At 43.1% G+C, this 14613-nt stretch overlaps 1 protein-coding gene across 2 annotated transcripts in view; it reads right to left on the bottom strand.

The window, feature by feature from the left end:
- Nucleotides 1-11867: 11867 nt before the first annotated feature.
- MTRR (5-methyltetrahydrofolate-homocysteine methyltransferase reductase) overlaps nt 11868-14613 on the bottom strand; it is a 31832-nt gene continuing 29086 nt past the window's right edge. For both annotated transcript variants that reach the window (XM_040262377.1, XM_040262378.1), the window contains one exon: nt 11868-13461. In XM_040262377.1, the coding sequence (XP_040118311.1) occupies nt 13320-13461 (142 nt within the window). In that variant the 3' untranslated portion in view covers nt 11868-13319. The remainder of the gene's footprint in view (nt 13462-14613) is intronic.

Raw genomic sequence — 14613 nt, 5'->3', positions numbered from 1 at the left:
ATTAAATTGGATTCTTTTTCTGTGTAAATGTCCATTTACTTACACTTTACTGTTGCATAGTTATCAATAAAATTTTTGTTAAAATTTGTGTTTTTCTCCACAACCTCTAACCTTCAGGCAATAGTTTCACTATATCATTTTTAAGGTTGTTTCTGACTGTTTATTAAATATTTCTACATCTGATTTACTTGATTTAAAGTTTACATCAGGAAAAAAAGATGGCTCAGAAAAAAATGATATATCTGTACATATAGTAGAGAACAAAATCCAAGAATGACCTGCTGTGTCCATGTTAATTTTCAGATGGCAGCTCACTGCAGAGGTTGATGTGGACGTCTAGATCTGTCTAAAGCCCGTGTAGAACTTCATATGAGCACATCATATCAATAGGGAGAGTCACTCCAGGCTATCCCTAGATTTCAAAGCATTTTTTACCTATAAAGTGAGAATGAAGGAAGGAAGTGTTTCCCAATTGTTTTCCAATGCTAGAAAGGGCTTCGCTGGTGGCTCACTGGTAAAAATGCACCTGTCAAGGAAGGAGATGCAGGTTCGATCCCTGGGTTGGGAAGACCCCTTGGAGGAAATGGCACCCCACTCCAGTATTCTTGCCTGGAGAATCTCATGGATGGAGGAGCCTGGCAGGCCACAGTCTATGGGGTCACAAAAGATTAGGACATAACTTAGCAACTAAAACAGCGTTAAAAAGAAAGTCACCATGAAGGAAAACTTCAAGCGGTCATACAGAATAACAAAATTGAAATAGCTCAAGTTCTATCTGTTTGTGTCCGTCATCCCCATGGCATCATTTTAAATTGTGACTCTTTTGTTCAAATGTGGTAACACCTAAGGCAGCAGAGACTGAAGATGGGGCCATCCTAAAGCTCTAATGAGGCTGAGCTCCTACTGATTCACTCTCAAAATAAAAACAGGAGCTCGCAGTCATCGCCGGTGGGAACACAAAAAGGACAGTCACTTTGGGAGGTAATTTGGCAGCTTCTTAGAAATTTTTACTTACAAAAGGAAAAGAAAAGCTTAGCATCCAACCCAGAAATCCCAGTCCCACATATTTATCCAAGTGAAGTGAAAAACTTACATTCATGCAGATTGTCTTCAATAGGTAAAGGAAAATAACCATCGTAAATCCATACAACAAAATACTGTGTAGCAATAGAAAAGAACCAGATATCAAGTCACACAACCACATGAATGAGTCTCAAAGACATTTTGCTAAGTGAAAGAAAGTGAAAGGTGAAAGTCGCTTTGCGAGGGCTGACTTTGTGATGCCATGGACTATAGCCCACAAGGCTCCTAGGCCCATGGGGTTCTCTAGGCAAGAATGCTGGAGTGGATTGCCATTTCCTTCTCCATGGGATCTTCCCGATCCAGGGACTGCACCCAGGGACTGAACCCAGGTCTCCTGCGTTGCAGGCAGATTCTTTACCATCTGAGCTACCAGGGTAGCCCTAAGACTCACCCAAAAAGCAGCCCTTTGTATCATCTAATCATGCCTCAGTCTGGAAAAGCCAAAATTAGAGAGGTGGACAGAGGTCGGTGGTCGTCAGGGGCTCTCTACTAGAAGGAACCAGGGCTCTTTGGGAAAATGTTTAACTGTACCATTGGGGCAGTGAGAATACAAGATGATCCTGAAGCATCTCAGAGCGCCAGAAACTAAGGAAGTACTTAGAGAACAAAACCGAGGGGCATGTCAAACGGACTGAGAGATCTTGCAAAGGCCAAAGATGAACAATTTGAGCAGAAAACCCATATTATAACTCATAGTATTTAATACTCGAGTCCATCTAATAGGAAGAGATAATAAAAATAAAATACAGAACTTGGGAGAAGGGACAAAACTTTTTATGCTTTTTCCCTACAAAAGCATAAAAATAATATATATAGATACTCCTCCAGGAGGTCAAGCTTAATTTCCCTCCCTTTTAATATGGGTTGGACTTAAGGACTCATTTCCAAATAGACCATAAAGGAAAAATAGGAACTTCTCAGGAGAAACATAGCAGGTTCCATTGGAACCAAGTGACAGGCTTAACTCACGAGTGACTAACCTCACATGCTATGCCATGGGCTAAAAAAGGTGACATCTCATCTCTCAAAAAACCATGATGCTAGGGCAACCACAAGCAGTGTGCTCAGTGGCCCAGTCATGTCTGACTCTTTACAGCCCCATGGACTGTGTCCCACCAGGCTCCTTTGTCCCTGGGAGTTTTTTCAGGCAAGAATACTGCAGCAGCTTGCCATTTCCTCCTCCAGGCGATCTTCCCAACCCAGGGACTGAACTCTTGTCTCCTGCACTGCAGGCCATTCTTTACTGCTGAGTTGACAGGAGTTACAGGTAACTCCTGTAACCAGTCCTGTAACCAGGGGTAACTACCAGAAAAACCCAAATCAAGGGGCATCCTATAAAATACCTGAGGAGTGCCTTTGATAACTTAGGGGTCATGAAAAACAACAAAAGCCTGAAAAACGGTCACAGGCTGGAGGAGACCAAGGAGATAAGAAGGGTGAAAGCAACACAGTGTCCTGGCTGAGGTTGTGCACAGAAAGATGTTAGTGGAAAAAGTGGCAAAATCAGAATAAGGCCTGAAGTTTAATTTTTAATCTGATCAGAATTAATTACATGTTATTATTGTATGGTTTATTAAAGCTATTTAATATTATTTGATAAATATACTAAATTCCTATGGTTAGTATTACCTAAATTCTATTTCCAAACTGGACTTTTTCAAATTCTAGAAATAGATTTACTTAAGGTGGCTCAGACTGTAAAGTGTCTGCCTACAGTACAGGAGACCTGGGCTCGATCCCTGGGTCAGGAAGATCCTCTGGAGAAGGAAATGGCAACCCACTCCAGTACTCTTGCCTGGAAAAGCCCATGGACAGAGGAGCATAGTAGGGTCCTCAGTCCATGGGGTCGCAAAGAGTCGGACATGACTGAGCAACTTCACTTCAGCTCAAAGTTTTTTAAAACATAACTTAATCACAGAATATCTAGTGTTCCTAAGAATAAAATGAATAAAAGATGTGTAAACACCGTGTGGAAAAAAAAATTACAAAACTTTACTGAAGAACATTACAAAAGATTTAATCAAAATGAAAGAACCATTTTCATGATAGTAAGCAACGTGGTAGAGATTTCAGTCCTTCTATAATCTGTTCGAGGCAATTCCAATTTAAAAATCTCATCAGGATGTTGTTGATGAACTCCAAAAGCTGATTCTAAAATCTACAAAGAATAACAAAGACCTGAGGATAACCAAGACACTCATTTAGAAGAAAAATAAGATGGCATGTTTATGGGGCTTTTAAATCTTAGCCAAACCTCCTCGTTTGCAGACTAAGAGTAAGGACACATAGCTCACAGAAACTCAGTGGTGACTATATGAAGTCCACAAGGGTTGACACACAGGAGTAGATGAACGCTGTTAACGCTGGGATGAGAAGCGTGGTGGACATGGGCAGACCAAGGAATCCCGGGTCTTGAGCTGAGCTTCTCGGATCACACAACCCACTACTTACAAATGTTATATTCACACATACACTCAACATCATAAATGCTGAAGAGAGACTGATCCGACAATGAAATGCATTCAGCATTCTTCAGCCAACTCTAGCTTAACATTCTTACCCTAAAAGAATACTTCTAAAAATAAAAGTTGTTCTAACCTTAAAAAACACAGCTGAACCTCTGGTCATGAAAATTTAATGGATGTCAAAAGCAGTGTTTGGATTTCCATGAAATGTCAACCAACTCCACTTAAAAAGAAAAACGTTAGCTTTAAACGAAGCATAGATGAAAGCCTGGAAGAATCGATTTAGCAACAGAATGAGTAACACTGCTTTTAATAGTGTTCAATTTAATGTTCCTTTCTGAGTGGGGAAAATTAATCATATTTATTCAAACACTGTAAATCTATTTAAATTACCTCAGTTTTCAACTTTGATGACAGTCACTTAGACCTGTAATGTACACGTGCATTAGGTAAACTACATCACCTGGGTGATCAGAAGAACTAACCTTTGTGGCTCAAAGAGTGAGAGGGAAGCCAGAACCAGCCGGATCACGGCACACGGGACATTCTAGAGGGCAGTCTGGCTTCCTCAGTGGCTCAGGTGTAAAGAATCCACCTGCGAATGCAGGAGACATAAGACAGATTCAGCCCCTGGGTCGGGAAGATCCCTGGAGGAGGAAATGGCAACCCACTCCAGTACTCTTGCCTTGGAGATGCCAGGGACAGAGGAGCCTGGCGGGCTACAGTCCACGGGGTCACAGAGAGTCGGACATGACTGCCGAATTTCACATCACAGTGCCCCTCAAGCACGTACTGAAGCTGAGCAAAACTTTTCATAACCAAACATGAAAAAGAAAATCACTGCAGTCTCTAAAGCAAAATAAACTAAGTACTTCAATTAAAAGCAGATAAACAGCTAAAAACTTAAAAGTACAAATCCAGATGAAATAACTTTATAATTAGTGTGATGATTAAAGAAGTGAAAGCTTAAATTTATTAATGTGGATAGCCTTTCCGGTATCTTATTAATCTGACTGATGAAAGAAAAAATTGAAGTACAGTCCACTTAGTGAGAACATTTCAGGAAAATTCAGTTAAAACCAAGTCATGTCCAGTGGGAAAAAAAAATCCAGAGTGGAGACAGAGGGTTCTGAACAGGGAAGAAAGCAGCACAGCTCAGAAGCCCCAGGTTATTGGAAATCATGCCACTGCCCTGGGGATTTTAAAGCCAAGGAATAGTTTGGGTACTTGGGAGCTTGGAAAGTCAGACGAACACCCTCACATCTGATCAGAAAACCCAGGTTTAAACAATACAGTATACTAACGCATATATATGGAATTTAGAAAGATGGTAATGACAACCCCGTATGCGAGACAGCAAAAGAGAACAGACTTTTGAACTCTGTGCGAGAAGGCGAGGGTGGGATGATTTGAGAGAATTAGCACTGAAACATGTATATTATCATATGTGAAACAGATCACCAGTCCAGGTTTGATGCATGAGACAGTGTGCTCAGGGCTGGTGCACTGGGATGACCCAGAGGGAGGGGATGGGGAGGGAGGTGGGAGGAGGGTTCAGGGTGGGGGACACGTGGACACCCATGGCTGATTCATGTGAATGCACAGCAAAAACCACCAAAATATTGTAATTAGCCTCCAATTAAATAATTAATTTAAAAAAATCGGGTTTAAGACTTACTTAGACTTCCTTAAGGTAATTGTTTATTTTTCATGTAGCAAATTTTAAAATTCAGTAACAATCTGATGTACAGGAATACAGTGTCCTTTATTTCATCCTAAGTGATCATAGTTTGCTCATAAACCTCTTAATCCAGGGTTGGTAACCAAACTGTTTTCTCTCATATGTCTGACACCATGTGTACAGGTTTTTTCTTATGCTGAGATACATTTCCTCTACACCCAATTTGTTGAGGGTTCATATCATAAAAAAGATGGTGAATTTTGCAAAACTATAAAATATAAATGAATGAAACTGGAAGACAGAAATAAATGGAAAGGCAGTCCATGCTAATGGACTAGAGAAAGAAACATTATTAAATGTCCTTACCAGCTGTAGTGATCTACAGATTCAGTGAAACCCCATTCCATTGGCACTTTTCATAGAAATTGAGAAAACAATCCTAAAACTTGTATGAAATAACAAAATATCCCAAATAGCCAAAGCAATCATGAGCTGAAGTGGCTTTAAGGCCTTGGTAACCTATGTAAGATTGAAGGCAGGAGGAGAAGCGGACGACAGAGGATGAGATGGTTGGATGGCATCACTGACTCAACGGACATGAGTTTGAGCAAGCTCTAAGAGCCGGTGATGAGCAGGGAAGCTTGGTGTGCTGCAGTCCATGGGGTCACAAAGAGTCGGACATGACTGAGTGACTGAACTGAACCAATGTAAGCCACCAAAACTTTATGTAGTGCCTCAAGGTTAAGAAATCAAACCTAAGGCCATCCAATAACAAATCAGCCAAATAGACTTTCCCAAATAACTCTTAAGCCATAGGCCATCAAGGAATTTCCTTGCTTCGCCTCCCCATCTTCCCTGTAGGTCTTCTCCCTAACTTCTGTAGCTGGAACACTCCTAGCAATTTCCTGTTAGGAGTTTGATTTTTTTTTGCAGGGGTAGGGGTGGAGCATGCCTCAAGGCTTGAGGGATATTAAACCTGGTGGGCCATGGCAGTGAAAGCATCAAGTCCTAACCACTGGACCACCAGAGAATTCCCTGAATTGAATTTTGCTCAAATAAAATCTTAAAATTTTAATATACCTCTAAATAAACACAACAGAATGTTCCTCAGTCATGAGAAAGAAATTCTGCCATTTGCAACAACATGAAGGAGCACAGAAGACATTATGCTAAGTTAAATAAGCCAGACGCAGAAAGACAGAAATTGTATGGTCTGACTTATATGTGGAATCTAAAGGACGAAGTCAAAGTCATAGAAATAAAGGGTAGACTGGTGGTTACCAGGGGCTGGGGGCTGGGGAAACGGGAGATCCAGTCAAAGGACACAAGCCTTCGGTTATAAGAAGAATAAGTTCTGGGGATCTAACACGCAGCATGGTAACTCTAGTTAACAGTGCAGCATTGGATGCTTGAAATGGCGTAAATCCTAAACCTTCTCATCACACACACTCAAACAGGATAATGATGTGAGGCGATAAATGTGATAATTAACCCAACTGTGGTAATCACGTCACAAAGTCTACACAGACCAAATCATTATATTGTACATTTTAATTGTATACAATTTTGTTTGTTAATTGGGCTTCCCAGGTGGCTCAGCGGTAGTCTGCTTGCCAATGCAAGAGAATCAGGACATGGGTTGGATCCCTGGGTAAGGAAGATTCCTTGAAGGAGGAAATGGCAAGCCAGGCCAGGATTCTTGCCTAGGAAAGTCCATGGACAGAGGAACTTGGCAGGCTACAGTCCACGGGGTCATAGAGAGTCAGACCTGACTGAAGCAACTGAGCACGCACACAGGCCAGTTTTCTTGCCTGGAAAATTCCATGAACAGGGGACCCTGGTAGGCTGCAGTCCATGGGGTTGAAGAGTTGGATAAGACTGAGCCACATGCACGCACACTGTTAATTTTACCTCAAAAAAGCTGGAAAAAAACTTAAGACAATTAACATTTGCTTCACTGGTTTTCTCTATTGCATTTTTTTTTTCCCTATTTCACTGGCATCTTCTTTTATCTTCACTGCATTCTTTCATGTTTAGCATTTAATGTACTGGTCCTCTTCCAACTTTCCAGTATTTAAGCTTAGATCATTGATTTTTAAGCTTCTTTAATTTGATCAGAATTTAGACACAACAGTTTCCCCCGGAGCACTGGTTTAGTTGCAAACTTCAAATTTTGAATTGTCTTTTCTTGTCTTCATCAATGTATTTTCTAATTTCCTTATGATTTTTTTTTTTTTGAGTCATAGGTTATTTTGTGTTGCTTATTTTCCAAACTTTCGGAGGTTATTCTGGTTTCATTTAGCTATTTTTAGTTCAATTCTCAGAAAACCTATTGTACAGCTCCCATCTTTTTGAAAGTTGGTGTATTCTGGTATACATTCAATGTAAGCTGGAAGATATGTTCTGTTCTGAAGTTGTCGGTGTTAGTGTTTAATGTATGTCCATCAGCTCCTATTGTGTTAAAAGGCGTTTAAACACTGATGATTTTGTCTGCTTCTTCTTTGTGTGCTATGTCAACTTTCCCAACTGTGATTTTGGATTTGCCTTTTCCTTTTAGTTTGAGTTTTTGCTTTCCATCAATATATTGAGTTGGCGGAAAAGTTCGTTCAGGTTTCTCCACAGCCTCTAATAGCCAAAGCCCAAAAGAACTTTCTGGCCAACACAGTATTTTTATGCTTTCTTACTAAGTGCAAGCATATTTAGGATTTTCATGTCTTTCTCATCAATTCACTCTAATCACTATAAAAATATCCATCCCCTGCAATATTTCTTGAAGCTTCCTTAATTTTAACATTTATTTATTTATTTTTGGCTATGTTTGACCTTCATTGCTGTGCAGGCTTTTCTCTAGTTGTGGTGAAAGTGAGTCACTCAGTCGTCCTTAGACTATACAGCCCATGGAATTCTCCAGACCAGAACACTGGAGTGGGTAGCCTTTCCTTTCTCCAGGGGATCTTCTCAACCCAGGGATCAAACCCAGGTCTCCCGCATTGCAGGTGGATTCTTTACCAGCTGAGCCACAAGGGAAGCCCAAAAACACTGGCATGGGTAGCCTTTCCCTTCTCCAGGGGATCTTTCCGACCCAGGAATCGAACCCAGGTCTCCTGCACTGCAGGCGGATTCTTTACCAGCTGAGCCACAAGGGAAGCCTTGTTGTGGTGAGTGGCGGCTACTCTCTAATAGGGTGGGGGCTTCTCATTGCTCTGACTTCTCATTGCAGCTCCCGGACTCTAGCACACAGGCTCAGCAGTTGTGGCACATGGGCTGTTTCCCCCGGGTGTGTGGGATCTTCCCAGACCAGACTGAACTGGAGTCTCCTGCATTGGCAGGCAGATGCTTTACCACGGGGGCACCACAGAAGCCCTTCTGAAGCCTCCTTTATGCTAATTAAACTACACTCCCTTTTGTTTCTATGGTATTTTGTTGTTGTCGGTCAGTTGCTCAGTCATGTCCAACTCTTTGCAACCCCATGGACTGCAGGATGCCAGGCTTCCCTGTCCTTCCAGATTTTGCTCAAGCTCATGTCCATTGGCTCAATGATGCCATCTAACCATCTCCTCCTCTGTTGCCCCCTTCTCCTTCTGCCCTTAAGCTTTTCCAGCATCAGGGTCTTTGCAGATGAGTTGGCTCTTCCCATCAGATGGCCAAAGTATTGGAGCTTCAGCTTCAGTATCAATCCTTCTAATGAATATTCAGGATTGGTTTCCTTCAGGATTAACTGGTTTGATCTCCTTGCAGTCCAAGAGACTCTTGAGTCTTTTCCAGCACCAATGTTCAAAAGCATCAATTCTTTGGTGCTCAGCCTTCTTTATGGTCCAACTCTCACATCCGTACATGACTACTGGAAAAACCATAGCTTTGACTATATGGACTTTTGTCAGCAAAGCGATGTCTCTGCTTTTCAATATGCTAAGTTTGTCATAGCTTGCCTTTCAAGGAGCAAGTGTCTACAGTGATTTTGGAGCCCAAGAAAATAAAACCCTGTCACTGCTTCCACTTTTCCCCATCTATTTGCCATGAAGTGATGGGACCAGATGCCATGATGTTAGTTTTTTGAATAGAGTTTTAAGCCAGCTTTTTAACTGAAGGGTAATTGCTTTATAGAATTTTGTTGTTTTCTGTCAAACATCAACATGAATCAGCCAGAGCTGTACATATGTCCCCTCCTTCTTGAACCTCCCTCCCATCTCCTTCTTCATCCCACCCCTCTAGGTTGATTTATTTGCAAGGCAGCAATGGAGAAACAGGCATAGAGAAGAGACTTATGGACACTGGAGAGGCGAGGAGAGGGTGAGATGTATGGAGAGAGTACCGTGGAAACTTACATTACCATATGTAAAACAGATAGCCAATGGGAATTTGCTGTGTGTCTCAGGGAACTCCAACAGGGGCTCTACAGAGCCAGCTTTTTCTCTCTTCTCTTTCACCCTCATCAAGAGGTGCTTTAGTTCCTCTTCCCATAATCTTTATTATCTTCTCAGACATGATAATTGATATTCATTCACCCATTTATGGCTCTCTTCAGTAAGAATGCAAGTTCTGAGTAGAGAGGCATTTATCTATTTTCTTCACTGCTGTTGCCACAGTACTTCAGGACCTGGCGAAGCAGGCACTGGGAATACCTGTGAAGCGGATGAAATTTCCCTCTGGGTATTGCTTTGGCTGCAACTCACGTGTATGTTTGGCACTTTGGAAGAAATCAGTTCTAAATATTCTGTAAACCATTTTCATTTCCTATACCACGAGTCATTTGCATGGGTTTAAAAATTCTTCAGTGTGGACTCAGTGGGCTGATTATAGTTGCTTCTTAACTCTGTCAAGACCAGCGAACAATGCCTTATTCCACACCATCTGTTGAGTCCCTTTATGGCCTAGTTCATGGTCAATTTTAAAACTGTCTCAAGCATCTGAAACCAGCGTGGGCCAGATGCCTGGATGCGGCTCACACGTCATCTAGGCTGCCGGCTGTGAAGTTCACATTCCCACATTTTTTAACCTGACAGCTTATGACTAAGTAGGTTATGTCCCAGTATTATGGTGTCTGGAATTCAGTTTAGACTACTCCAGAGCAGATAACTAGGGGTGTTACACAGAGTAAGGAACTCTCCGGGTGCAGTCAGCATTCTAATGAGGAAAACCATACAGCTGATGGCTACCTCAAGCTCTTCTACTAATTTCATCACTGATCAGCCTTATATTACCGAAAATAATGGGTCCAACAGTAGCTTCTTACAATGACAGGTTAGAAAGGAGCTCTTACTGAACACTTAGTGGTACTAAGATATGATGGAGTTTGACTATATTAATCAGAGGTACTCCCCACTGCTACACAGACAAGGTCAAAAAAGACTTAACCAGCAAGACTCTTGGGGTAGCACCTGAGGCATAACACCAAAACAGCACTGTGTCCAGCCACTGGGCTGGGTGGGGGGGGCAGTTCATGATGCTGAGAGGAGCAAAAGTCTGCCCTTGTCATACTCACATCCACCTCGATGTGAAACTTTTTATGCAAGACGTAGCCGGACTGCCTAGAGAGACAGCGCTGGAAAATTGGTTAAGCTTACAGGCCTGGCTGTAGGAAGCGTTGTGCCTGACTGCTAAGAAAGAAAGAAAATTGTTCAACAGCTGTGTGTGCTGCACAATCTGGCTTGGGATCTAGTTTTACCCTCATCTGCTGGCAAGGCTGTGAGGGAGCAGCTGATTAACTCTCATCTGAACCTGGTAACTCACAACCCAACAGAAATAACCCGGATCTTGGGCCCCAACCACATGGCTCAGGCCAGGATCTGAGGACACTATGAACACTCTTCAGGTTCTGTTTAGGGATCTGTCAGTTGGGCGGTCATGTATAGGCTTCCCACGGTCTAGCGGTCAGGATTCCTGGCTTTCACCCAGGCGGCCCGGGTTCGACTCCCGGGATGGGAACGTGGTAACACTTTCAGGACTTCCCTGGTGGCTCGACTGTAAAGCGTCTGTCTACAATGCAGGAGACCTGGGTTCAATCCCTGGGTTGGGATGATCTGCTAGAGAAGGAAATGGCAATCCACTCCAGTACTACTGCCTGGAAAATCCCATGGACAGAGGAGCCTGGTAGGCTACAGTCCATGGGGTCGCAAAGAGTCGGACACGACTGGGCGACTTCACTTTCACTTTCACAGGCTTCCCTAGTGGCTCAGACAGTAAAGAATCTGCCTTCACTGCAGGAGACCCAGGTTTGATTCCTGGGTTGGGAAGAGCCCTTGGAGAAGGGAATGGCAACCCATTCCAGTACTGTTGCCTGGACAATTTCATGGACAGAGGACCCTGGCATCCTACAGTCCGTGGGGTCACAGTGAGTTGGACGTGACTGAGCCACTAACACAAACACAACAACGTGGACGGGCAGCACTGGCACAGGGACCCAAGTTCTCAGCTGTATTTTCTTGTTAGAATGGTCAACAAGGAATATCGTTCTTTTTGTCCATTTTCATGTTTTCACCTTAAGTCTATTCTGGCTGACATATATCAACACATGCACATAATTTTGCTTGATATGTTTTCTTATGCCTTGTAAGTTTTTCCAGAAGTATTTCTATTGTAAAAGACATGAAATATGTACGATTAGAGGTTGTAACAAACTGCTTTGAAGTCTTAACAAATCTTAAGATTATACACAGTATTATTTTAGATATTTATTTTTCAAAATGACCAGAACCCTTTGACAGGTAGAAATTTTTAAAATGCCAATCTCTTTAATTAAAAAAACAATATATACCAGAGACTAGGAGAAAAAATTTCCATGCCCCTTTTATACTTTGTTTTCTGTTCTGACAAATACTAAAAGAGAATGGGTCAGTGGAAATTGTCTTAGTCCAGTAGTTCATTTGAGCTGCTGTTAACAAGATATCATGGGTAGCTTATAAACAACAGAAATCTTTCACAGTTCTGCAAGCCAGAAGTTCAGACCAGGTGCCAGTGTTGTTCGGTTCTGGTGAAGGCCTCAAGGGTGCGGACGCCGACTTCTCGCTGTGTCTTCACAGGGCAGGAGGAGCAGGGAGCCCTATGAGGCATCTGGAAACAAGAGCACTGATCCCATTCCTAAAAGAGCTCCACCATCATGACCTTGTCAGCCCACAAAGGCCCAGCTCCTGGTACCATCATATCAGAGATGAGGATTCAAACATATGAATCAGGAGGCAGGGGGGAAGCTGGAGGACATAAATATTCAGACAATAGTAGGAATTTATGAAATACAAGGGTATTAAGTAGGTATTTTAAGCCCAGGTTACAATCACAGAAATAACAATAAATTATGTGGGAAAATTTAAAAGTACACCAAAAGGGGCAGAAATCAAAAGATGGGCAATGAATCTGTAATCTGAATGCAAATTTCTTTAAATTCTGGAACTGTGATTTTAAGAAAAAATAACCATGCTAAGTATAAGTAAATCATATGCCAGAGTGGAATTTCAAAATATAGGTTATATTTCCAGCATCATGAAAAGAATCACTATAAGTATAACCTTAAAATGTTTTTATCAGAAATACAGTTTTGGTAATAAACCATCTGATAAAATTATATATAAACATGTAATCAGATATACTATACATATGTAATTTTAATACATTCATATGAATAGTTTTTATGGTGTATTTTGTATAAAATAAAAATTAATTTTAGATTATTAAAAAAACTGGCAACAAGTTCACAAGACCTGACCACCTACCAGGTCAGCTCCCACGCTCACATCCTGCGCTGAGAAGCCCTCACATGCACCAACAGAGAAGCCCAGTGAGCTAGTCGACGTCCCTGCAAAAATTCTCCAGGATGTGGAGGTAGCCTGGGAAGTGCTGGTGGAGGAGTCAGGGCCGCCTTTCCGCTCAGGGTGGTTTGGGGAGAGGGGAGGTATGGAGGTATGGAAATCTGAATTGAAAGTTTCCTGTATGGTTAAAACAGTCCACAACCCACCCCACCTCCTCCAAGAAATGTTGGGGAAAAAAAAATTTTTTTTTAATTTAAACGTTGAAAGTCCCAAGCTTCAAGTCAAGTTTCATGTTAGTACTTTCAGCCAAAAAAAACCTTAGTTCTCTTCTTTTACTTTCTAGGTTTATCACCAAATATCCTGAAGATACCGCTTTTCTTCTTTTAAAGTGGCCAATGTTTTCATTGCCTCTAGTTTTTCAGCTCCAGTCTCTCTGCTTATCATTTCCACAAGGGCATCGTGGACATCCTTGGCCATATTCTTAGCATCTCTAGAAAAAAATGAGTAACAGCATTCTGTTTAAGAACAGGAACTGCGTACTAAATCCTCCTGCATTCACGAATCTCAGGCCGGGCCTGCGTCACCACACTGCAGCCCCCCTCCATCTCTCTGGAAAGTGACCCTGAGGTCTCCAGGCACTGGTCACCACCACACTCCCCAGCCCAAGGCCAGCCCTTTGCCCAGGGACCACCAGTACATGTAACACTGACCACCCCGTTCACAGCTTTAAGTCCTTCAACAGGCTCTGCGCTCCAGGAGCAGCCGAAGTCTTGACACGCCTGAGGACCTCATGCACTGAGCCCTCCTCGCCTCTGCCCTCCCTCCACTCTCAAGCCCTTCCTGGGGCAAGGAGCTCCCCCGAGAGTCTAAGCCTGCATATTCGGCAGGCACATGGGCACACAGTTATTAACAGGCACATCACTGAGAACTTGCTAAGGGCTGCCTTGGTGCAGTTCTACGGCCCAGCTCTTTCACTGCAGGCCGGGCGAGGGCCCACGCAGCCCCCGCTGCGCTGTGAGCACTGCTTCCCTGGCTCTCCCACAGAGAGTGGGCGGCTGGGGCAGAGAGCACCTCGCCCACCTCCCGTCTCCAGACACCTGCACGGGCCCAAGTGCTGGCAGGCACTGTGATGTCTGCGGGGTGAGTAACTGCGGGACAGGACTCCACTGTGCTGGGAGCTGAACTCACCCTGCCCCTTCCAGCGAGATTCCTTGAGAAAGCCATAATGGCTGCTCCAATGTCCTCCTCCTGCTCAAGCACGCCAAGAGCACCCCAAGGCCACCCCCTACCCTTCCTCAAGTCCGGGGCTCCAGCCGCCACATCTCCTGGGCCCTGCATCATCTTCTTACTTGACTCTCAGCAGCAAAGGTTTCCCCTTGAGACAGTGTCCCCTGGGCCGAGGGACAAGCTCGCACCTTCCTCGGTGGCTGTCCTCCTCAAGGTCCCCTTTGTTTAGTCCACACTAGAGGCCAAGGGGCGTTCACTCTGAGCCCTCACCTCAGACCAGTTTGAGTGCTATCAACCTCACTTCATGGATGTGAAAGAATGAAGCACCAGTGACGGTGAAGGGTTACTTCTGGGCTAACATTTTAAGATCTCAAGTACCAGTTATTCATATACTTGCACATGTATGTTTGTACAC

The sequence above is a fragment of the Oryx dammah genome, unplaced genomic scaffold (genome assembly GCF_014754425.2).
Source record: "Oryx dammah isolate SB20612 unplaced genomic scaffold, SCBI_Odam_1.1 HiC_scaffold_20, whole genome shotgun sequence".
Lineage (NCBI taxonomy): Eukaryota > Metazoa > Chordata > Mammalia > Artiodactyla > Bovidae > Oryx > Oryx dammah.
Note: the sequence above shows the minus strand (reverse complement) of the source record. Positions and strands in the feature narration are given on the sequence as shown.